At 41.4% G+C, this 26,158-nt stretch overlaps 1 protein-coding gene across 6 annotated transcripts in view; it reads left to right on the forward strand.

The window, feature by feature from the left end:
- LOC114695188 (zinc finger protein 426) overlaps nucleotides 1–26,158 on the forward strand; it is a 40,342-nt gene that overhangs the window by 11,178 nt on the left and 3,006 nt on the right. For 3 of the 6 annotated variants that reach the window (XM_028872403.2, XM_037207730.1, XM_037207729.1), the window contains 4 exons: nucleotides 18,558–18,681; nucleotides 20,522–20,604; nucleotides 22,701–22,827; nucleotides 24,676–24,756. In XM_028872403.2, coding sequence (XP_028728236.1) covers nucleotides 18,657–18,681; nucleotides 20,522–20,604; nucleotides 22,701–22,827; nucleotides 24,676–24,756 — 316 coding nt within the window. In that variant the 5' untranslated portion in view covers nucleotides 18,558–18,656. Of the gene's footprint in view, nucleotides 1–18,557; nucleotides 18,682–18,914; nucleotides 18,955–20,521; nucleotides 20,605–22,700; nucleotides 22,828–24,675; nucleotides 24,757–25,740; nucleotides 25,811–26,158 lie in introns of those variants that run through there. The other 3 variants (XM_028872408.1, XM_028872409.2, XM_037207731.1) reach the window with 3 other exon arrangements.

The raw sequence follows: 26,158 nt of genomic DNA on the forward strand, positions 1-26,158 counted from the left end.
TCAGCTTCCTCTCAGCTTAAGTCCTTCTTCATCACTCTGTAATTTGTCAAGTTGTCTTCTAACTAGTTCTGGACACCCTTGTCTTCTGTCCCATCTATATGTCACTCCATCTAGTTTTCGTCACTGGCCTTCTGGGGTTTAAATGGTTTCTTCTTCGGGACTGTGCTTAGCATGCACAGGCAGAGTTCTCGGGTCATCTAAGGTTGAATTTTGCACAAGCACTAAATGTAATTCAGCCTGCCTGTGTACCGCATCCCATACGCTATAATTCTGAACTTTGCATTCTGTATAATTGTCCCAAGCCTGAAGAGCTTCCTCAGCCTTCGGGGTTTTCCCATGACCTGCAGAGCAGCTCTAACTCCTGCCGCTGTCACATCTCAATGTCATTGCTAATTCCATGGAAACCATTGCAGGAGAGAAAGAAAGTCATAAGGAACAAGTAGATTAGGAGGATGACAAGAACCAGTAACAGTTGGATGGGTGAGAACATGACATGCATCTGCCATAAAGTCTGCCCTCAGGACACAAGGGCGGTTTTCTCCCTGGCCCACAGAAGGCAGGCTTAGTAGAGTGTCTGTCAGGGCAGGCTGGAGGGATTGATGTCCTCATTCTCGGGTACCTCCAGCACAGATTCCACTGGCAACACCTCAGGCTTTTCATATGCCTTCTCTGGCATCTCCCCCCCTTTGTTTTAGGTGGAGGGTGCGAATATCCACCATTAAAGAAGAGATAGTGGAACAAAGTAGTCCTATGAGGACTGGAAAGAGAATTAAAACAATTAGAAAAAGACCTCCAGCAATGGCAACATTATAGATGAATGTATTTTAATTCAAACTGCCAGTATAAGACTGCACTGGCCGGGCAGTGGTGGCGCACGCCTTTAATCCCAGCACTCGGAAGGCAGAGCCAGGCGGATCTCTGTGAGTTCGAGGCCAGCCTGGGCTACCAAGTGAGTCCCAGGAAAGGCGCAAAGCTACACAGAGAAACCCTGTCTCGAAAAATCAAAAAAAAAAAAAAAAAAAAAAAAAAAAGACTCCACCGAGGATGTAAAAGCAGCAGCAGCAAACCCAAGAGAGAAGGAACCTACAAGTGACTTACTAATTTCAGCAATTTGGTGATGTAAATGACTAATAGCCATAGAAAAGGAAGAATGATTCCAAACACCCTGAATATGTTTTTGGATAGTATCCCAGTTATGCTGGGACACATTATACTGAAGAAGAGTGACACAAATCCATTTAAACATAAATTGTACTGCCAGTCTAATCTTGATATTTTGTATCTCGTTTTCAATAAACAGTACTGCTTCTTCCAAAGTATTAAGTTTATCCTCAAGACCTCTGTCTGTTCTTTCCTGAATCATTAATGTCACATTAGCATTCCTAGAGAGCTGATCAATATGATGTGTGCAATGCACCTCCTTCATAAGAGAAGTGGTAGACATAGCCAAAGAAGAAACTATACCTATAAGTGTAGTAATACCCAAAATAAGAGCAGTGACAAAACCCTTAGGCCCAACAAGCGCAGCAGCAGCTTGATGTAATGCTTCCAGGCCAGGATTAAGCAAACCATGTCCCGTTAACAGCAACCGGCAGAAGCAAATGAGGAGGCTGATGCAAAATAAGGAAAATACCCTTAGGAGTGGAAGAAAGGCAGTTAGATAAAACATAGTACAAGAAATGTGATAAATGTTATTGCCATCCAGAGCAGATTGTAACTTGCCGTCCGTCCCTGTAGGGAGAATGCTATATGAAGCACACACACAGGCCTGCACAGGAGCAGAAGTTTAACATTGGAGTGTGGCCTCACCAAAGTAACCTTATGTGTTGTTGTAAAAAGTCTAAATAAATTAAGTTGAACAGGAAATAATTGAGAAAGATTAAAAAGGTTGAAAAGCAGGTGAAACCCAGCCAGGAGGATACCAGGCATTGGCAGGCGAAGATGGAGGATGAGAGTCTCCCTTTGTGTAGTGCAACTGATCAAGCTGTGACTTGTAGTCAAAACCCGGAGTGCTAACAGACCAGTCCTTCAGCAAGAAAGAGGAAGTATTGAAAGGTTTCAGAGAAACAGTCTTCTGTGCAAAACCACAAAACCACCAAAGCAGATAGCCATCATCAGGAACCTTTGTCCAAGCACACTCCAATTCCCCAGCATTCAAGCAAGGATGTAAGAAAGAAGGAAGGGCAGAGGGAGTCTGCTCAAAGGCTGAGCCCCCTCGAGGAGGAAGAAAGAGCTTCAAAAACCAAACATCTCTATTGTGAACCTGATCAGAACACTGTAACAGAGAAGGAAAATCAGAAATTAACTGTCATTCCTGTAACTGAAAACTTCCTGGGTGATTTAAAGCGACAATAAAACAGGAAGGAAGTCAGCTAAACCTGAGTAGTTGTTACCTTTAAGCATCTCTTCTTTTAAATATGCATTATTCTGTCCTCCAAGGAAATGAGTATTATTTGTTTTTTTTCGAAGTAGGGTTTCTCTGTGTAGCTTTGTGCCTTTCCTGGAACTCACTTGGTAGCCCAGGCTGGCCTCGAACTCACAGAGATCCGACTGGCTCTGCCTCCCAAGTGCTGGGATTAAAGGCGTGCACCACCACCGCCCGGCTGCAAATGAGTATTATTAATAGTAACCTTAATAGGACCATCCTTCCAAGTAGCATGATGAAAATGAGGATCAGGCAAGTACGTCCAATAATGAGCTGTAGAGAAAGATTAGCAGCAGCAAATACCTGCAACATCAGCAGTGAGAAAACAGCCAAAAGGATGTTGAGATGAGTCACCGGTATCCCCAACTTTTCCAAGTTCTTCTTAGCCTGCTGAATTAATTCACAGAGTTGGTCAAGAGTAGGCAACGGGACAGGAGAAGTGCTTCCCTGTACATTCAGATGAGCAGAGGCGAAAGTCAAAACTTGATCTGGCTGCTGGGCCATATTAGGAAGTCGGCTCTGACGCACGCGCCTCTGACGCTGCTTGCGGTTTGGCCGGGCTTTTCCTGCAGGGTCGATGGGATCAGCAGCGTAGGGTCTGGTGAGACAGTTTGGTATCCAAATTGGTGACTCGGCATCCTGTGGAAACACACAAGCAGATCCTCTTTCAGAGGATAGCAAAATGCCTGGATCTTTTTAGGTCGAAGAAAGAACATCTTTTTATTTCATCAAATATTTAGGCAAGACGATGGATTCTCAATTTTTTTTTTATATTAGAATATCCCTCAGAATCTTTATTAAGGTAATTAAGCACAAAAAGTGCATGATGCAGCAAATGAGGAGAAAGATACTTAAAAGTCTCTCTCCTGTAATTTTTGTATTTGCATTTTTAATGACTGATTTAATCTCTCCATTATGGCTTGTCCTTGAGGGTTATAAGGAATCCCAGTGGTATGTTTAATGTAAAATTTCAGGCAAAAATCTTGAAAAGCCTTTGAAGTGCAGGCTGGACCATTATCAGTCTTTATATGTTTAGGCATCCCCATAAGTGCAGAAGCTGCAAAGAGATGCTGCACGACATCCTTATAGGCCTCTCCTGTTCTGGCTGTGGTAAAAAGAAGTCCAGAACAAGTGACCGTACAGACACGCACATAAGAAAGCTTTCCAAAGGAAGCCAAGTGTGTCACATCCATCTGTCATAATAGTCTAGGTGACAGTCCTCATGGGTTTACCCAGAAGGGAGTGAAGCGTGGTGAGTTGGACAGTGAGGACACGTTTTAACAATTTGTCTAGCTTGTCCTCTGGTCAAAGAAAATTGGTATCTCAGGGCTTGTGAATTTTGATGATGCAATTGATGGGATGTGATGGCCTCTTCAGTAGGGTCCACCACCAAGTGAGTAAGCACATCCACTTGTCGGTTTCCTTCCACAGGGGGTCCTGGCAACTGTGCCGGCAGATGCCCTATAAAGTAAGAACTAGTTCTAGCCTGTACCAAGCTTTGAAGTTGGAGCAACAGTGCATTAATTGAGGATTTATCCATATTAATAACTGTAGTTTTAATATTAGGAAAAAGATTAAAAATATGTGAATCAGTATATAAGTTTAAAGCTTCTTTACATAATTCAAATGCCTTAATCATAGCAAAAATCTCTGCTTTTTGAGCTGATGTAAATTTAGTTTTATCAATAACAGCTGCATTAGATGAGCTGTCAGTAAATATAAGATGAGCATTATTCAAGGGCTCATAATATTTAGATGGAAAGATCAGAGATTGCAACTGTAAAAACTGTAACACAGGGCATGATGACAAATGATATTGAAGTGTCCCAGCAAAAGCTATTAATGCTACAGCAAAATTTTCAGAATTTGTCATTAACCAGTCAACCTGTTCAGCAGTAAAGGGAGCAATAATAAAATCTGTATCTTTTCACAAAATTTTTGTCTTTAATTATTAACTGGGAACAGAGGTCATAATAAGCAGAGAATACTTTTGGTCTGGATACAGGTAAATGTAACCATTTAAGAGGACCCTGTTTTTGCCAAATAACTCCTGTGGCGGCAAATCTGGTCCTTAGAATTATTAGACCACGTGGTAAGTCAGGGTCATATCTGTATAGTAGTTGATTATTAAGGGCTTGTTCTACTAAAATGTAAAGCCTCCAATCCCTCTGGGGTCATGTCTCTTTGATTTTGGATTAGAATCCCCTTTAAGGATATCAAATAGAGGTTTTAATTGTCTGGTAGTTAATTTTAAATATGGCCTTACCCAATTTATTTCCCCTAGTAATTTTTGAAAATCATTAAGGTTTTTTAAGAGCTTAATATCTAATTTTAAGGGTCTATGGTATTGTAACATCTTTTGTAATAATTCTGTCTAAATAACTATAAGGAGGATTCTTTTGTATTTTATCAGGAGCTATCTTTAAGCCATAAACCTGTAATTGAGTAACTAATTCTGTTAATGACTGCTCCAAGACCTGTGGATCAGAGCTGGCAAGCAGGATATCATCCATATAATGACATATTATCACAGGAAAGGAGTTCCTGACCTTCTTTAAGACGTGGTCAAATTTTTGGCACAATGTAGGGGAATTCTTTATTCCCTGAGGTAAAACCATCCATTGATATCTCTGATAAAGTCTTTGTAAGTTAATTGGAGGAAGGCTGAAAGCAAATCTTTTTTATCACTTGGATGTAGGGGGATAGTGAAAAAACAGTCTTGTAAATCTATGATAATGATGGGAAAATTTTTAGGTATAACATGAGGAGAGGGGAGTCCAGGTTGTAGGGCTCCCGTGTCTTCCACAGTGGCATTTACCTTTCTGAAATCCCGCAATAATCTCCATTTTCCTGATTTCCTTTTATAACAAAGACAGGAGTATTCCATGGACTAGTACTTCCTTCTAGCTGTCCTTTTTGCAATTGTTCCTCTGCCAAATCTTGTGTTGTCTGGATCTTGTCTCCATAAAGGGGCCATTGATTGACCCAGACAGGGTTGTCAGATTTCCAAGAAATCTTATCTGCTGTTAAAGCAGCAGCCCCTACTGAAAAGGCTGAAACCCCATTCCATATCTATCCAGTTTTTGATTAACAGGGACTGGTTCAGTGCCTTTTTTTTTTTTGGCTTGAAATCCCATTTTTTGCATCTGTCTGAGAAACAGGGTCTGATGCAGAAATCAGATAGGTACCCATTTGATCCAGGATATCTCTTCCCCATAATGTAAAAGGCAAAGAGGGCACCACATATGGCTGGAAGGTGCCAGCTGGTTCACCATCCTTCCATTGCAGGATGGTGGCACTCTGAGCCACATTGGATGCCTGTCCTACCCCTGTAAGGGAGGCAGCAGTAGTCTGAACTGGCCAGGATGAAGGCCAGTCTTTTGATGAAATACAAGATACATCTGCACCAGTATCCAAAACCAATCATCCCCTGTCACCTCTGGGGTCTTTAATGGCCTTTCCTGTTTAATTTTTTTCACCCAAAAGATATAATCACTGGAGCCGAAACTTGCATTGTTCCTAGGCTGCTGAGTAATATCTATACCTTTTTTAAGATAAGAAAGTAAGAGCAATTGTGCAGTTCCTTGACCTTTGTGAGTCATAGTAGTTTTGAATCTGGTTAAATCATTATTTGTAGTTCCCTGGTATAATCAGGGTCAATCACCCCTGGTAACACTTTTATTCCCTGCATTGAGGTTGAGCTTCTCCCCAAAATGAATCCTACAGTTCCCTTAGGGAGAGGTCCAAAAATTCCTGTAGGGATTTTAACAGTCTGAGAGTCAGGGGTAAATATGACTGTGGTGGAGGAACCGAGATCCAATCCTGCACTCCCTGGGGAGGTCCTATACAAAGAGTCGATGGTCCTTATGGGAGAAATGGATTGTTGACTGATGTCTCCATTATTTGGGGGGCCTGGGACAGGGCCCATTTCTGGTAAGGCGCAGAAGCTGTTCCCAGTGGCTGCCCATTCCTACGAAATTTAGATTTACAATCTCTTTGCCAATGATACCCTTTTGGACAATAAGGGCAAGGTGTAGCAGGAACTTATACATACTGGTGGTAACAAACTGAGTCCCCTGTCCTTGAGGACAGGTTCTACTAATATATCCAGTTGCTCCACGATTGAAGCAAGCTCCAGGTGGTCTGGGGTGTCGCCCTTTTTGTTTTAGTTGGGGTGGCATCCCAGGTACCCTTCCCTGGATTGTAACTGCAAGAGCCATTCCTTGTACCATAGAGGGAGAAAAAAAATCAGAGCAGATCATCCACCATCACTCTCTTTTAGGTTTAGTAGAGCTTGACAAGTTCTGTTAGCATTTTCATATGCTAACTGTTTCAGTATTTTATCAATGGCAACTGCATCGGCCACTGATTTCTCCACAACATCAATGAGTCTAGCCACAAACTCTGCATAAGGTTCATCAACTCCTTGTTTAACAGCAGACCATGGCTGGGGTCGGGAATCATTGGAGGGCAGTGAGCGCCATACTCGAATGGCGGCAGAAGCAATTTTCTTCAATATGGGCAAAGGAATTTTAATCTGTTGGTCTACTGGGGCCCATTTTCCTTGTCCCTTATATAAGGGAAAGCCCAAGTCTTCCACCTCTTCAGGTTTAATCTTTGGTGGCAAGCAAGGCCCTTATCTCATCATCATAAGCAGACCTCCACAGGAGGAATTGTCCCCCTCTTAAGCATGACCTGGCCAAAACAGTCCAATCTGTAATAGCCTGTGGCTTCCCCAGACATTATCTACTAAGGAGAGGGCAGATGGTGCTGATGGCCCATATTTTGAGCAGCCTTCCTTCAGTTCTTTTACCAGTTTGTGGGGCATAGCCTCCCACTGGGACTCCCTGTCCACGACTGTCATAGGGAAGGCCAGCAGCAGCTTCTTTCCTCCAGCTCGAGCTTCTGTCAGCGAGCTATAAGCGAGATCGTGGCCCAGCCTTTGTAAGGCCTTTTCTGTTAGTGAGGGGCTGTCTCAAACGAGGCAATCAGGATTAAGATGCTTATTCTTTCACAGGTTAATAATTATCAGAACATCTGAGGTTAGCACCCTTGCGGTTTCTCAGAAAGCACAGAAGTACAAGAATTCATAGCTGGGTGGTGGCGGCGTACATCTTTAATCCCAGCACTTAGGAAGCAGAGGCAGGCGGATCTCTGTGAGTTTGAGGCTAGCCTGGTCTACAGAGCGAGATCCAGAACAGGCACCAAAACTACACAGAAAAACCCTGTCTCAAAAACTTAAAAAAAAAAAAAAAAAAAAAAAAAACTTATGTTGGGAGAGGAAAAGGGCTGGGAGCTGGTGTGTGTGTGTGAGGGGTGGGGCTGGGGAGGGTTTGTCCCCTGGAAAGAGGTCAGATCATATTGTAGGAAGAACTGGAACCTGGGGAATCATGAGGGATATCAAACACTAACCAGGACTGCTTAGCTATGCATGTCTCTTGCCCTCTGGTTAAACTTGAACTTCATGTTAGGATCTCAGAGATTGGCTTGGAGGTGAAGGCCATTGTTTTGTTGGAGGTACAAGTCACACTTTTTTTTTTTTTTTTTTTTTTTTTTTTTTTGAGATAGGGTCTCTCACCACTATTTAGCTCAGGCTATCCTGAAACTTATTATTGCAGGCCAGAGATCCACCTGCCTCTGCCTCCTGAGTGCTGGGATTAAAGGCATGCCACCACCGCCTGGCCAATTGCTATTAATTTTTTTGCCATTAAATTTTAACAAAATGTTTTTTTTTTTTTTGGTTATGAGCCTAGGATTTAACAGGTGAGCCATCTCTCCAGTCCCCAGAATTATTTTTTAAATACATAATGCTTAATGATGACCAAAAGGAGGGCTGGGGATAAAACTCAATGGGTAGAATACTTGCCTAGCATGCACAAAACTCTGGGTTTGATCAGCATTACCACATACACTGGGCAGGGTGGCACACCTCTATGTCGATTCTTGAGAGATGGAGGTGAGAGGATTAAAAGTTCAAGGCTAACCTTGCCTATGTGGTGAGTTTGAGGCCAGCCTAGGATATGGGATCTTTTGTTTTGTTTTGTTTTTTAAAAACAACTTGGGAGGCAGAGACAGGTGGATTCCTGAGTTCAAGACCAGCCTCGTCTATAGAACAAGTTCCAGGTTAGCCAGGGGTGAAAAAAATAAACATATGAAACACTATTCCTACCTTTTATTACCTAAGGAAGGTTATTACCTATAAGGTAATTTATTTAGGCTATAATCTTCAAATTTGAGAAACTGAATGGGAAGATTGCTGTGAGTTTGAAGCTAGCCTAGGCTATATAGTGAGATCTTGTTTCGGGCAACTAATCATAAACCCTAAAACAAAAAACTGAAAAGATGGTTCTCTGAAAAGACCTATAAAATAGGTGTTGAATAGGTCTGATTTTGCTCTAGCCTTCCCTGTACTAGGGGGAGAAGGCATGTCTTTTGAGTTCCATATTTCCTACCATGACCTTGCTGAGGTTGCTTACTGCTTAAATTGTATTCTGAGATTCCCCATGCCATTTAAGACTGGGATATAGGTCAGTGGTAGAACTCTTGTCTACCCTGCATGAGATCCTGATTTCCACACCTGCAAAACAGAATCAAATACTACCAACAAAAATCTACCTGAAAACAAGAGAATTATTTTGGGACCATAAAGATGGCTCAGTGTTTAAGAACATTTGCTGTGGATCTGAGCCTCATGTATCAAACCAGGTGTCCAGTTAACACCTGTAACTCCAGTCCTAAGAAAGGATGGAGACAGGAGGATCACTGGAGCTTGCTGACTTTCAGCATAGCTGAGAAAATGTGAGCCCCAGGTTTAGAGAAAGACAACACTTTAAATGAATGGATGAAGAAAGATAGGAAAGGGCATCAAACACCTTCTGGCCTCTGTATGAGCACATAAACAGAAGACATACAAACAAATAAGAAAATAACAATCTGATTGTCATACATATAACTTTACCACTCATTAAAGATAAGAGCAAATTTGCACACTAATGAAAAAACTCTTACCTGCCTTCAAGTCCTGCATCATCATTTTTTAACTGGATGGTAAATGAGCAGTCACTAATGTTTTCTGAATATAGATCCTTTCCTGTTTTGTTCTGTTTTAAATTTTATGATTATTTTCTCTCTGTGTGTATGTAATGCATGATGTAGGGAGAAGGGTGCACATATCACTTCATGAGTGGAGATCAGAAGACAGTTTGTAGAGTTGGTTCTTTCTTCTTTCTTTCCACCTTTACATGGATCCTGGAGATCCGACTTAAGCTGTCAAGCTTACATTGTCTGGAGGTAAATGGCTTTACCTGCTTAGCCATTTTTGTATCCTGGACTGGCTTTGAACTTGCACTTGCAGCATTTACCCTGACTCAGCCTCCCAAGGACTGGCATGTGGGTGGAGTTTTCTGTCCCTCTAGCCCACTCCTAAATAACCACACAGTGACTTATTATTAATTATAAATGCTTGGCTGGTAGCTGAGGCTTGTTACTAAATAGCTCTTTCAACTAAACCCATATTTCTTTTTTTTAAAGTTTTAATTGTTATTTATATTCTATGAACAGCATTTAGGAATTAGCCTGCTATTAAAATCTCAATTTTGTTTTGCAAAAGTAAATATATCCCTTGATCTTTTTTAAATTTATTTTTAAAAATTACACTCATGATATTAATCACATTTGTAGTATTCATAGATTACATTCGCAGTATTCATTCAGATATATATATATAATTTTAAATGTCGAATGTCATTTCTTGAAGGGGGTAGGAGGTCTTAATTATAGGCTTACAGCACAATGGGAGGACCCTGGAGGGCAGAAGTTCGCTACTGATGTTTTACAATCTTGCATCTAAGCTGTTAATGCCCATTATTCAGGATACACAGACAAGGAACTTCCCTTAAGCATTCAGGAGGGTGGAACCTGGCAGGGAATTAGCATAGGGAGGATATCAAGGTCAAGGTCCGCAAGCAAGGCAACATTTACTGAAAATGGGGGCCAGGGACCTGCAGGTCCCCCTTTTATTAAAAAATGAGCTTCTGACTTGGGTTGCGTGGGACGTCAGCAGGTCACCTTACCCGTCATGGAGACAACTGCCTAGGCCACACAGGCGCTCTGTCTTAGGTTGGTGAGTTCCCTCCAGGCATTACCCATCTCTGAATACTCATTATCATACCGGCTCAATCGTGTGTGAGCTGCATGGTTAATTGCTGCCAAAGATCTCAAAGTGGCACTGGGCTTGCAATCTGTGTGTTCGATACAGAAAAGACCAACAGAGGTCCTATCTCACCCATAGCCAGTAGGCTAAAGGCAACTGAGCCATTCCCTTCCTTATCGAGTCATACTGTACGTTGAAGTCCTTGTAAGATAGTATCCCAAAAACAACTGGAACTTGAGTTTATAAATTTATAATTTTCAAAGCCAATCGAGATGTATATAACTACTGAATTAAATTTATCATGCCCAATAGAATGAAAGATTAACTAACCTTAGTAGCTACTTTTGTTGCCAGGGTCTCCACTGTGCTAGCTGTAGTAAGCAATTATGAAATGGTAATCCCAGAAACAGTAGCAGTGGTGTGCGCCATTGTTATAACAGCAACAGCGGCAGCAGCAATGTCAAATTCTCTTCTGGATTGTGTGGACATCCACTGGCATGGATAAAACTCCAGGAACATGAACTGCCAAGGCCCGTTTTTCTTGATCCGAGCATGACTTTGGCTGGAAGCTCTTCTGGAGAATCCAATCTCATGGCTACAGTTCCTAGCCTTACATTAATGCTTGCCAAAGCTGGCCATATTGGGCTCTCAATCTCCATTGACATCAGAAGGGTATATTTTTTTCATGATGACCCATTAGGTCTCTGTCATGTTGGGCTTCAGCAGCAGCCACAGGGCACGGTTCAGTGCTCAGGAATCCAAAGAGGAACCTCATTGTCCTGAGGAAAGACATAAACCAAACTCCAGGGCCACACCGACACTAGATCGGGTCTCCTCCACGTGCTAGTAGACAGATCCTTCCATCAGTCCAGAGGGGGATTTGCAACAGGAGCCCTCCAGTGCTTATCTGCATCGGATCCTCCAGCAGAATCCACCGATAAACTCCAGCAGAATCCACCGATAAAAAAATTTAAAATATATAAAACAAGGGAAAGAATAGAATGTGGAGAGGAATGATGAGTCCCTAGTTCTCCCTATTTTTAACTTTAGTAAAATGTTTGTTTGTTTGTTTAATATTTCCAATTTTTCTATTTTTATTTTTTATTGTTTAAAATTAGTTTATTTATTTTTCTATTATCATCTTGATAGAGTATGTATTCTTATTTTAATAGTGAAATGTTTCATTGAGGCTTGCTCAGTAATTGAGTATAACTGAAATTTATTATAAGCCACAGTCATCCTAGGGACCTCCATGCTATATATATAGCCTCCATGGTTCTGTGGGTTGTAGTCTGATTGTTCTTTATTTTATATCTAGAATCCACTTATGAGTGAGTACATACCATGACTGTCTTTCTGGGTTTGGGTTACCTCACTCAGGATGATTTTTTCTAGTTCCATCCATTTGCCTGCAAATTTCATGCTTTCATTGTTTTTTTCTGCTAAGTAGTACTCCATTGTGTATATGTACCACATTTTTTTCATCCATTCTTCCATTGACGGGCGTCTAGGTTGTTTTCAGGTTCTGGCTATTACAAATAGTGCTGCTATGAACATAGCTGAGCATGTATCTTTATGGTATGAATCAGCATTCCTTGGGTATATGCCCAAGAGTGGGATGGCTTGGTCTTGAGGTAGTTCAATTCCTAATTTTCTGAGAAACTGCCATACTGATTTCCACAGTGGTTGTACAAGTTTACATTCCCACCAACAGTGGAGGAGTGTTCCCTTTGCTCCACATCCTCTCCGACATTGGCTGTCATTGGTGTTTTTGATCGTAGCCATTCTGACAGGTGTAAGGTGGTATCTCAGAGTCATTTTGATTTGCATTTCTCTGATTAAGGATGTTGAGCATTTCTTTAAATGTCTTTCAGCCATTTGTGATTCTTGTTTTGTGAATTCTCTGTGTAGCTAGAGTTTTCCGGCCTTGCCCACAGTCAGGACAAATCTTTGTCAACCACCAGTCCCACAGCCGCTCAGACCCAACCAAGGAAACACAGAGACTTATATTGCTTACAAACTGTATGGCTGTGGCAGGCTTCTTGCTAACTGTTCTTATAGCTTAAATTAATCCATTTCCATAAATCTATACCTTGCCACGTGGCTGGTGGCTTACCGGCATCTTCACATGCTGCTGGTCATGGCGGCGGCTGCAGTGTCTCTCTCCCTCAGCCTTCTGCTTCCCAGAATTCTCCTCTCTCCTTGTCCCACCTACTTCCTGCCTGGCCACTGGCCAATCAGTGTTTTATTTATTGACCAATCAGAGCAATTTGAAATACAGATCATCCCACAGCATCTCTGTTTAGCTCTTTAGCCCATTTTTTAATTGGACTGTTCAGTATTTTGATGTCTAGTTTTTTGAGTTCTTTATATACTGTGGAGATCAATCCTCTGTCAGATGTGGGGTTGGTGAAGATCTTTTCCAATTCTGTTGGTTGTCTTTTTTTCTTATTGACTGTGTCTTTTGCCCTGCAAAAGCTTCTCAATTTCGAGAGGTCCCATTTATTAATTATTGCGCTCAGGGTCTGTGCTGTTGGTGTTTTATTTAGGAAATGGTCTCCGGTGCCAATGTGTTCAAGAGTGCTTCCTACTTTCTTTTCTATTAAGTTTAGTGTAACTGGATTTATTTTTCAGGTCTTTGATCCACTTGGACTTGAGTTTTGTGCATGATGACATGGATCTATTTGTAATCTTTTACATATTGAGATCCAGTTATGCCAGCACAATTTGTTGAAGATACTTTCTTTTTTCCATTGTATAGTTTTGTCTCCTTTGTCAAAAACCAGGTGTTCATATGTGCATGGATTAATGTCAGGGTCTTCAATTCGATTCCATTGGTGCGTATGTTGGTTTTTATAACATTACCAAGCTGTTTTTGTTACTATAGCTTTATAGTAGAGTTTGAGGTCAGAAATGTTGATGCCTCCAAAGGTTGCTTTATCATATAGGATTCTTTTAGCTATCCTGGGTCTTTTGTTTTTCCATATGAAGTTGAGTATTTTTCTTTCCAAGTCTGTGAAGAATTGTGTTGGGATTTTGATGGGGATTGCATTGAATCTGCAGATTGCTTTTGGTAAGATTGCCATTTTTACTATGTTAATCCTACCTATCCATGAGCATGGGAGATCCTTCCATTTTCTGATACCTTCTTCAATTTCTTTCTTTAGAGATTTAAAGTTCTTATCAAAAAGGTCCTTCACTTATTTAGTTAGTGTTATCCCAAGGTATTTTATATTATTTGTGGTTATTGTAAAGGGTGATGTTTCTCTGACTTCTTTCTCAGCCCTTTTATCATTTGTGTATAGAAGGGCTACTGATTTTTTTTGAGTTGATCTTGTATCCTGTCACTTTACTGAAGGAGTTTATCAGCTGTAGGAGTTCCCTGGTAGAGTTTTTGGGGTCACTTATGTATACTATCATATCATCTGCAAATAGTGAAAGTTTGACTTCTTCCTTTCCAATTTGTATCCCTTTGATCTCCTTTTGTTGTCTTATTGCTTTAGCTAGAACTTCTAGTACTATATTGAATAAATGTGGGGAGAGTGGACAGCCTTGTCTTGTTCCTGAATTTAGTGGTATCGCTTTGAGTTTCTCTCCATTTAATTTGATGTTTGCTGTTGGCTTGCTATAAATTGCCTTTATTATGTTTAGAAATATTCATTGTATGCCTGATCTTTCTAAGACCTTTATCATGAAGAGGTGTTGGATTTTGTCGAAGGCTTTTTCAGCATCTAATGAGATGATCATAAGGTTTATTTCTTTCAGTTTGTTTATATGGTGTATTACATTGACTGATTTTCGTATGTTGAACTATCCTTGCATCCCTGGGATGAATTCTACTTGGTCGTGATGGATAATTGTTTTGATATATTCTTGGATTTGGTTTGCCAATATTTTGTTGAGCATTTTTGCATCAACATTCATGAGGGAGATTGGTCTGTAGTTCTCTTTCTTTGTTGCATCTTTGTGTGGTTTGGGTATCAGGGTGATTGTAGTATCATAAAAAGAGTTTGGTAGTGTTCCTTCTGTTTCTATTGTGTGGAACACTTTGAAGAGTATTGGTATTAGTTCTTTGAAAGTCTGGTAGAATTCTGCACTGAAACCATCTGGTCCTGGGCTTTTTTTGGTTGGGAGACTTTTGATGACTGTTTCTATTTCTTTAGGGGTTATTGGTCTATTTAAATGGTTTATCTGGTCTTGATTTAATGTTGGTATGTGGTATTTATTCAGAAAATTATCCATTTCTTCCTGGTTTTCCATTTTTGTGGAGTACAGGTTTTTGAAGTATGATCTGATGATTCTCTGGATTTCCTCGTTGTCTGTTGTTATGTCTCCCTTTTCATTTCTGATTTTGTTAATTTGGGTACTCTCTCTTTGCCTTTTGGTTAATTTGACTGGGGGTTTGTCTATCTTGTTGATTTTTTCAAAGAACCAACTCTTTGTTTCATTGATTTTTTTATATTGTTCTCTTGTTTTCTATTTCGTTGATTTCAGCCCTCAATTTGATTTTTCCTGGCGTCTATTTTTCCTGGGTAAGTTTATTTCTTTTTGATCTAGAGCTTTCAGTTGTGCTGTTAATTCATTGGTATGGGATTGCTCCATCTTCTTTATGTGTGCATTTAGAGCTATGAATTTTCCTCTTAGCACTGCTTTCATAGTGTCCCATAAGTTTGGGTATGTTGTACTTTCCTTTTCATGGAATTCTAGGAAATCTTTAATTTCTTTCTTTATTTCTTCCTTTACCCATTGATGTTTCAGGTGGGCATTATTCAGTTTCCATGAAACTGTGGGTTTTCTATAATTTTTATTGTTGTTGAGGTCTAACTTTAAGTCATGGTAGTCTGTTAAGATACAGGAGGTTATTCCAATTTTTTTTGTATCTTTTGAGATTTGTTTTGTGGCCAAGCATGTGGTCAATTTTTGAGGTTCCATGGGGTGCTGAGAAGAAGGTTTATATTCTTTTGTGTTAGGATAGAATGTTCTGTAGATATCTATTAAGTCCATTTGAGTCATAACATCTGTTATGTCCTTTATTTCTTTGTTAAGTTTCAGTCTGATAGATCGGTCTTTTGGTGAGAGTGGTGTGTTAAAATCTCCCACTACTAATGTGTGGGGTCTGATGTGTGTTTTAAACTTTAATAGTGTTTCTTTTATGAGTGTGGGTGCTTTTGTATTTGGAGCATAAATGTTTAGAATTGAGACTTCATCTTGGTGGATTTTTCGTGTGATAAATATGTAATGTCCATCCTGATCTCTTTTGATTGATTTTAGTTTGAAGTCTATTTTATTAGATATTAGGATAGCTACACCAGCTTGTTTCTTAGGTCCATTTGCTTGGAAAGCCTTTCCCCAGCCCTTTACTCAGAGGTAGTGTCTGTCTTTGAAGTTAAGGTGTGTTTCTTGTATGCAGCAGATGGACGGGTCCTGTTTTCTTATCCATTCTGTTAGCCTGTGTCTTTTTATAGGCGAGTTGAGACCATTGATATTGATGGATATTAATGACCAGTGATTGTTAATTCCTGTTATTTTTTGTGGTTGTGTTGTGTTGTCCTTTGGTGTATGTTGGTGTGGGATTATCTATTGCTTGATTTTTCATGGATGTGTTTAGCTTCTTTGGGTTGGATTTTCCCTTCTAGTGTTTTCTGTAGGGCTGGGTTTGTGGACAGGTATTGATTAAATCTGGTTTTATCCTGGAATATTTTGTTTACTCCGCCTATGGTGATTGGGAGTTTTGCTGGGTATAATAGTATGGGTTGGCATCCGTGGTCTCTTAGTGTCTGCATAAGATATGTCCATGACCTTCTAGCTTTCATAGTCACTATTGAGAAGTCTGGTGTTATTCTGATGGGTTTGCCTTTATATGTTACTTGGTCTTTTTCCTTTACGGCTTTTAATATTTTTTCTTTGTTCTGTGTGTTTAGTGTTTTGATTATTATGAGGGGACTTTTTTTGGATCCAGCCTATTTGGTGTTCTGTAAGCTTCTTGTATCTTCATAGGTATTTCTTTCTTTAGGTTAGGAACGTTTTCTTCTATGATTTTGTTGAATATATTTTCTGTGCCTTTGAGTTGGTATTCTTCTCCTTCTTCTATCCCTATTATTCTTAGGTTTGGTCTTTTCATGGTGTCCCAAATTTCTTGGATGTTTTGTGTTACGACTTTTTTGTCTTTAGTGTTTTCTTTGACTGATGAATCTATTTTCTCTATCGTGTCTTCAGTGTCAGAGATTCTCTGTTCCATCTCTTGCAATCAGTTGGTTATGCTTGTTTCTGTAGTCCCTGTTCATTTAGTCAGGATTTCTATTTCCAGCATTCCTCAGCATGTGTTTTCTTTATTGTCTCAAATTCATTTTTCAGATCTTCGAATGTTTCTTTCATCTGTTTAATTGCTTTTTCTTGGCTTTCTTTGATTTCTTCCCATTTTTTGTTTGTTTTTTCTTCCATTACTTTAAGGGAGTTTTTTTTATTTTCTCTTTTAAGGAGTTTTTCATTTCCTCTTTAAGGGAATTTTTTATTTCCTCTTTAAGGGAATTTTTTATTTCTTCTTTAAGGGCCTCTATCATCTTCTTAAAGTCATTTTTAGGATTGATTTCTTCTGTTTCTTCTGTCTTGGTATGTTCAGGTCTTGCAGGTGTAGAATCACTAGGTTCTGATGTTGCCATATAGGTCTTTATGTTGTTGCCTGTATTTTTGCACTGGCGTCTACTTATCTCTTCCTCTGCTCGGTGCAGGTGGTTTCTGTGTCTGAGAGTGCTTCTCTTGTTGTAATTTTTAGTCTTGGTTCACTAGGAGTTCTTGGTTAAATTGGTGCTCTTGGGCTGTTTCTTCAGGAGCAGCTGATCTCAGTCGTATATACTTATGATTCTGGTGATCTGGTTTGGTGGCTGGGCAGCACCTTCTTCTGTGTTCCCAGGTCACATTTTGTTCATTTGTCAACTCCTCAGCTGATCTTGTTTCTTCAGACTTCAAACTGTAGGCATCTGAATCCTCTCCCGGATGGATTTCAGCTGAGCGGGGTAGTCTCACCAACACCTCCAAGTTGTTGGGTTTCACAGGATCAGCAGCTGAGCCCTGGGCTGGCCTCAGACAGAGTGTTCAAATTCATTCTGGTTCCATCCCACGGAGATAGCTTCTTCCCTGGGTGTTGGGGTTAAAGGCGTCCCTGTTCCAAGCTCTTGATTAAGAGCTTATTTTCACTAGCTCTTCAGCGGCTAATAGCTCAGTTTCTGCCTCTGCTGGGCCTTGCCTGCCTCTGCCGGGCCTGTCTACCTTTGCGGGCTGCCTCCGGGCCTACCTGCCTTTGCGGGCTGCTGCTGGGCCTGTCTGTCTCTGCCTACTGCTGCCGCCTGGCTTACCTGCCTCTGCCTGTTGCTGCCGCTGTGCTTGTCTACCTCTGCGGAGTGCTTTTGGGCCTGTATGTGTCTGCTGGCTGCCGCCGGGCCTACCTGCCGCCGCCATGCCTGTCTCTAAACCTATGTTTCTTATCTATGTTCTACTGCATGGTGGTACCTTTTTTCAGCATGGCATGTTCATCTCCTGCTTCTTCTGCATCTTGCTGGTGACTCTGCCCCTCTTCATCCTCATACTCTCTTTTTGTTCACAAGTCCTGCCTAAACTCTACCTGCCTAGCTGTTGACCATTAGCTCTTTATTAAACCAATGAGTGCCCTATATTAAACCAATGAGAGCAACACATTTTCACAATGTACAAAAGATTGTTCCACAGCACTAGCATTGCAGTCATGCACCACCATACTCGGCTTTGAATGTAGGTCTTTTTAGGGCAGTTGTATTTACTGTGAAGGCTGGTTATAATGATAATTGAACACATACACACACACATACACATACACACACACTCCTTTCACAGTGTGCTACATAGCATTCCTCAGTAAATGGCAGGTAGTATCACTAGAATTCATGTTTCAGAGTCATGTTAATTAATGATTGATACTACAGGAATGCAAATGGTTGTGTGCTACAGGTAATGGAGAGTGCTTCTGTCCACTGAACCTCAGCAGCTGCACTAAAGTGATGATAACCCCAGTCAAAGGAGTATTCAGACACACTTCCATGTTACAGAATGGCAGCAGCTGATTCATCCCATGGTAAGGTCTGATGATTCTGTGTCTTAGAGAATTCCTAAGGTTCCCCTAGGGATTCCCAGCACTGTGGTCTGGGTCAGAATAGTTTATGTTGCTGATTCTTTATATACTTTAAAAAGGTAGTTCTCAAGACTGCAGAGAAGGCTCAATTGTTAAAAAACACTTGTTGCTCTTGCAGAAGACCCCAGATCCCAGCACACAAATGGTGGCTCACAACTATCTGTAACTCCAGTTCCAGAGGACCAAATGCCTTCTTCTGACCTCTGCAGACATTAGGTACACATGTGATGCATAGACATATATGCAAACAGAACACTAGTACATATAAAATTTAAAAACAAAAAGGTAGTTCTTTGAGAAGATACTCCATAGATAACAGCTGTGCAAATTCTGAGTCGGTCTGCCTTGGTCTTGTGCCAATGAAGAGAGTGGGTATTTATATGATTGGAGTGTTTCCAACCTAGGATCTAGTATTTGAAATGTGCCCTAAGGATTTTGTTATATTTGGGTTTTTTCGTGTGTGTGTGTGTGTGTGTGTGTGTGTGTGTGTGTGTGTGTGTATGTTAATATGTATGTGCACATTGGTGTGTGCATGTGGAGATCAGAGGTCCACATTGGGTGTTTTCCTCAATCATTCACTGCATTACTTTTTTTTTTTTTAAGGAGTCTTTCTTCTTTCTTTCTTTCTTTCTTTCTTTCTTTCTTTCTTTCTTTCTTTCTTTCTTTCTTTCTTTCTTTCTTTCTCTCTCTCTTTCTTTCTTTCTTTCCTTCTTTCTTTCTTTCTCTCTTTCTTTGTGTGTGTTTGTATATGTATGTGTATGTGTGGACATCTTTTAGGAGTCCGTACTCTCTCCTACCTTGTGATTCTTTGGAATTGAACTCAGGTTGACAGGTTTGGAAGCAAGTGCCACTTGCTGGCCCACAGGGATATTTGTAATGTCTCTGGGGTATGTTACAAGGGAAAAGGTGAATTCTTCATTATAAGTACATTATAAAACAAAAAGTACCATTTTTTTGTTTTAGATTTTATTTATTTTTATATGTAAGTGTGTTTGTCATGTGTGTGTAGTGCCCATGGAGGCCAGAAGAGGGTGTCAGATGGGACTGCACAGTTGTGAGCTGGCTTGTGAGTCCTGGGAATTGAACCTGGGTCTGCTAGAAGACACATCAGTGCTCTTAGTCACTGAACCATCTCTCCACCCCCAACACTTTTCTTTTTTGAGATAGAGCCCCATGCAGCTCATGGTGGCCTTGAACTTCTGATCCTTTTGCTTCTACCTTTTGAACTGGGCTGACAGGTATGCACCATCACGTCCATGTTTATGCTAAGATGGAACATGGGGCTCCATGCATGCTAGGCAAGTACTGTACTGACTGAGCTTCACCTCCAGCCCTGATAAAGTAGTGTTTTCAGGGCATAAAGCTATGTTACTTGTGAAATGAGGCTGTTGTTAATAGTTATCCTAATGAGCAGCATTCCTTGTCATCCTTCTTTCAGGTTGTAGATGGGACAGGACTGTTCTAGCATTCTGTGGCATGTAGGGGTGGGGAAGAGCACTTGTGTGTGTGTGTGTGTGTGTGTGTGAGAGAGAGAGAGAGAGAGAGAGAGAGAGAGAGAGAGAGAGAGAGAGAGAGAGAGAGAGAGAGAGGTGAGTGAGAGAGGGAGGAAAGAGGGATATATTGAGAGACACAGAACAATAAAGATGGAAAATAGGAGGGAGGGAGACATCAGTCTCTAGTTAGATTGATTACATAAGGCTTTTGTAGCAGGTGGAATGACTTCTGTGCCTTTGAATGAGATTCTGGACAACTGATTGTTCATACCTGCTTCCTTTCCCTTAAGTTCTTTCAGGGGACTCAGTCTGCCTTCAACAAGAAAAGGTAGCAGCAGAAAGGATGTTGATTGACTGCCTGACAAATTATCAGGTAAAAAATACACACATATACACACTTTCAAAATGTTCTACCTGTAGACAGTTTCCTCTGGACAAACTTGTCTCTAGAGTAAATAGAGCCTCACCTAAGGATCTCGTTCCCTGTTCTAGTTTCCTGGGAGTTAGAGCCTGTCATAGTTTGCCTTCTGTTGCCCTGATAAACACAAGGGGGCGGGAGAGAAAGGGTTCTTTCCAGTTTACAATTCTCAGATCCTAGTCCAGCACTGAGGGAAGCCAAGGCTGGAACTTGAGGCAGGAACTGAAGCAGAGACCAGTGGTGGAATCTGTTTCCTGGCTCGTGCCCCTTTCTAATACATCCGAGGCCCACCTGCCCAGGAGTGGTGCCACCCACAGTAGGCTGGGCCTTCCTTCGTCAATCGCAAACCGAGAAAATGCCCCACTCTGATGAAGGCAGTTCCTCAGTTGAGACTCCCTAGTCCCAGATATGTCTAGGTTTGTGTCAGGTTGACAGTGACTATGACAAAAAACTTTCCTATTAAATGAGTTGGAAACTTACAGTTAATTTTGATTTTTCAATAATAACCTAGTTTTACCTTCATGGTGTCAACTCATGTTTCTTTCTCTCTTTCTCTCTCTCTCTCTCTCTCTCTCTCTCTCTCTCTCTCTCTCTCTCTTTCTTCTTTCCTTCCTTCCTTTCTTCCTTCCTTCTTTCTTTCATTCATTCATTCTTTCTTTCTTTTTTTAAGATTTATTTATTATGTATACAGTGTTCTGCCTGTATGTGTTCCTGCAGGCCAGAAGAGGGCACCAGATCTCATTAGAGGTGGTTGTGAGCTACCATTTGGTTGCTTGGAATTGAACTCTGGACCTTCAGAAGAGCAGCTAGTGTTCTTAACCTCTGAGCCTCTCTCCAGCCCTCATTTTGTTTGTTTTTATTTTTTGTTTTTCTAGATAAGGTTTCTTTATGTAGCCTTGGTTATCCTGGAACTCACTCTGTAGACCAGGATGGCCTTGAACTCATAGAGATCCACCTGCCTCTGCCTCCTGAGTGCTGAGATTAAAGGCACACGCCACCATTGCCCAGCTTCCTCATGTTTCTTTTATTATTACGTGTGTGTATGTATGTATGTATGTATGTGCCCATGAATGTGTAGATGCAAATGTTTATATGAGCACATGCCACAGTGTGTGGATTTGGAGGACAGCTTGCAAAAGTCAGTTCTCTCCTTGCATCATGTGTGTCTGAGGATCACACTCAGGTCATCAGGCATGGTGGCAAGTGACTTTACCCACTGAGCCATCTTGCTGGCCCCTGGTCAACTGAATGTTTCTTCCTTTGTTAAGTTCTCTGGCAGATGATAAGATAGATGACAATTAATTTTTCTACAGACATTCATTCATGTATGCACATTCCTCACATCTTTAGGAAGTGCTGGCTACTACGCTTAATACAGAGAAATAGGGTATTTTCTTGTGTACTGCTAGTACCGGTTCCAATTCGGCATGGCATGTAACTTGAGGAAGTGAAGAGAGAGAGAATAGGGCTGGGGTGGAGCTCAGTGGTGGGGTTCTTGCCTAGCATGCCCAGTCGGGGGTCTGAGTTCCTTCTAGCAGGGCAGAAAGGTGGGCAGGTCCCGAGGAGACGACTCGGTGGGTAAAGGGCTTGTAGTACAAACCCAGGGACCTGCGTGCTGATCCCCATATCCCCAGCATATGTCTGTAATGTCATGTGGGTGGACACAGGCAGGTTTCAGGACTCTCTGGTCAGCCAGTCTAGCTGAAACAGCAATTTCCAGGTTCAGTGAAAAACCCTGTCTCAGAAAATAAGGTGAAGAATTCATTGAAGAAGTCATCCCAACATCAACCTTTGGCCTTCACATGAACTTGCACAGGCAAGTATACCTATCAGTATATAAGTATATACACCACAACACACACACACACACACACACACGCACGCACGCACGCACGCACGCACGCACGCACGCACGCACGCACGAGTTTACAGAGGATTTCATAATGTGGCCAGCAAATTTTCTATAGATGATGGGTCCTGCTTCTTCATCCTCCCATGTTCATTAACAAAGATCTTATTTGGCTAAACCCAGCATGTCTTCAATATTTCAGGAGTTAGTGAGCTTTGAGGATGTGACTGTGGCCTTTACCCAAGAGGAGTGGTCCTCACTGAACCCAGCCCAGAGAAGCCTCTACAGAGATGTGATGCTGGAGAACTACCAGAACCTGGCCACAGTAGGTAGGTCTGCTGTTGCTCCCTGTAGCCTCTCATGGACTGTGTTTCAGGAATGGTGATGGTAGTTCTGAGTAAGACACAGCTCCATCCCTAAATACATACTTTTTTTGGTTTTTGCTTTGCTGTATTTTGAAACAGGGAGTCTCATTGTAGCCCTTGGTAGCCTGGAACATGAGATGTAAAACAGGCTAACCTCAAACTCACAGATATTACCCGTGCCTCTGCATTCTGAATTCTGAGATTAAAAGTATATACCACCCTAAATATGTCTTAATATTCTGGGGTAGTTCTCAAAAAGTCCAAGGTCTGTATATATTTTTGCTGGGTGTTGGTGGCTCATGCCTTTAGTCCCAGCACTAAAGAGTCAGAGGCCAGCAGGTCTTTGAGTTTGAGGCCATCCTGGTCTACAGAGCAAATTCCCAAGGCATCCATGTTGCACAAAGAAACCCTATCTTGAACCCTGCCCCTCACTCCAGAAAGAGAGTATATATTTTCCCTCTCCATGTTGATAGGCTAAATTAGAGACATCAGTGTAAAATCTTATATCATTTGTGTGTCACTAAGTTCTCTTGGAGTTCAAGAGATGGCTCAGTGGTTAAGAGACCTTGTTGAGGACCTGGAGTGGGGAATCCAGTACTTATATAACAAGCTGCTTGTGGTCTTGCACACACCTGAAACCCTAGTATAGAATAGGGGGGAGGTTGGAAATGAGGATCATTGAGGCTTACTGGCTCCCAGCCTGGCTGGAAAAACATAAGCCAAGGTTCCAGGAGAGACTGCTGTAAAGAAGCAAGACAGAGAGTGATGGAGAGTGGCACCCAACACCCCCTTTGTCCTTTGCATGTGGGCACAGGCATGCACACAAATGTGCATATTCCACATACACATACACCGCACACATCCATACCCGCAAATGCATATATTTAATTAAGGAAGGGGTTGGGAGATGACTCAGTAAGGTGGTCACTGCTCAAGCAAGAGGACTGGGTTAGAGCCCCAGCTCTCATGTAAAAGCCAGGTGTGATATTGACCACCACATATACAGAAGCACACCCACAGACATGAGCACTTATACACACATGCAAAATAATAAGTAAATTAGAAAGTTTGATTATCTTGATGACTGTGATGAACAATAATATATATGAACCACTTGTAGTTAATTTCCCTAGAGAAACAAAGATCTCTTTGTTGCAGTTCTCTCTCTCTCTCTCCCTCTCTCTCTCTCTCTCTCTCTCTTGTTTTTGGTTTTTGAGACAGCGTTTCACTGTGTAGCTCTGGCTGTCCTAGAACTCACTCTGTAGACCAGGCTGGCCTTGAATTTAGAGATCTACCTGCCGCTGCCTCCTGGATTAAAGGCATGCACCACCACTGCCTGGCTGTTGCCGTTCTTACTTCCTGTTTGAATAAAAGTCAGATTTTGGGTTAGATATGACTCAGTGGTTGAGCACCTACCTATCTATCACTTGCAGGGCCCTGGGTGCAGTCCCCTGTACTACAGAAAGAAAACTCTGGTGCTTTGTAAATGTGTATGTGACTAAATTAATTGGGGTCTTAGGCTCCAGAGCAAATTGAACTTTTGAGGCATAGACAGGTGGTACTTGTATTATTAGTTCCTTAAAAATAATTTATGTTATCATTACAACTCTAATTCCTGGCCAGGGTTGGTGGCACACTTCTGGAATTCAAGCCCATGGGAGGCTGAAAGAGGATTATTTCTGTGAGCTTGAAGCCAGTGCTTGTCTCCACACACTGGAGAAAAAAAGCAAAAATTGGGATTCATGAGCCCTGGGAAGTTCTGTCATTTTTCTGACTGTGCCTTCTCACCAATGTGTCTTACCTTGTGCACAGGATATCAGCTCATCAAACCCAGTCTGGTCTCTTGGTTGGAACAAGAAGAGTTTAGTACAGGTCAGAAGATAGTTTTCCCAGGTCAGTATTCTTGGAAATTCTTTTTTTTTTTTTCTTTTGAGACAGGGCTTCTCTGTGTAGCCCTGGCTATCCTGGAACTCACTCTGTAGATAAGGCTGGCCTCGAACTCACAGAGATCTGCCTGCCTCTGTCTCCTGAATGCTGGGATTAAAAGTGTGTACCACTGTCACTGGGCTTGGAAATTCTATTTAATGAAAGTTTAGTATGTTTGCAACTGAAATAAACTTAAAATAAAAACTAAACTCTTGTGTTGGATTGAAGAGATGGCTCAGTAGGTAAAGGCACGTGCGGCCAAGCCTCATAACTTGAGTTCAATCCCTGGAACCCACATGGTGGAAAGAGAGAACCAACTCCCAAAGTCCCCTGACCTCTACTGCATGCTGTGACACATATGTATGTGTGCATACATACACTTAGTTGTTGCTGGAGGGCTTCTTTCCAGGATCCACCAAGCCCCGCAGTCCCACAATCCATGTATAAAATAATCACTCAGATGCTTATATTACTTATAAACTGTATGGCCATGGCAGGCTTCTTGCTAACTGTTCTTATATCTTAAATTAACCCATTTCTATAAATCTATACCTTGCCACGTGGCTCGTGGCTTACCGGCGTCTTTACATGTTGCTTGTCCTGGCGGTGGCTGCAGTGTCTCTCCCCTCTTCTTCCTGTTTCCCTAATTCTCCTCTCTCCTTGTCCCGCCTATACTTCCTGTCTGGTCACTGGCCATCAGTGTTTTATTTATATAGAGTGATATCCACAGCACTCAGTATGTGAATGAATGGATGAATGAATGTTTTAAAAAACCTTAAAATCCTTGTATATGTATGCGTGATGTGTGTATAGGGGCATGTATGGGTTGCCGAGGTATGTATTTTGGAGTCAGAGGGCAACCTTTGGTGTTGGCCCTCACCTTCCACTGCGTTTTGACAGTGTCTCTGTTTGCCACTGCATGTGCCAGGCCAGCAAGCTTCAGGGGATTTTCCTGTCTCCATCCCCATCTTGTCATAGATGTACTGGAATTGCAGACACATGCTGCCATGCTCAGCCTTATGTGAGTTATGGGGATCTGAACTCAGGTCCTCACACTTGTAAAATAAGACTTTACTCTTTTTTAACCAGCCCAGCTCCTATAATGAAGTTATTCAAGATAAAATTTGTCTCAGAACTCTGAGGCAAGAAGGAAAATCTTCAACTTCCAATATTCTTTTAGTTTACTTAAACATTGCTTTGAGAGATCTTTCTACTTAAATTTTCCTGAAATTTTCTACTCTCTTTCCCTTATAATTTCTTTCTGTTTACCATTGGTTTTAATTTTTATATAATTAACTTTTAATATGATCTAAAAGCTTGATCCAGTGTTATTGTTTTTGCCTGGCATAATGACACATTGCTGTGATCC

This window comes from Peromyscus leucopus, chromosome 7 (assembly GCF_004664715.2).
Source record: "Peromyscus leucopus breed LL Stock chromosome 7, UCI_PerLeu_2.1, whole genome shotgun sequence".
NCBI lineage: Eukaryota > Metazoa > Chordata > Mammalia > Rodentia > Cricetidae > Peromyscus > Peromyscus leucopus.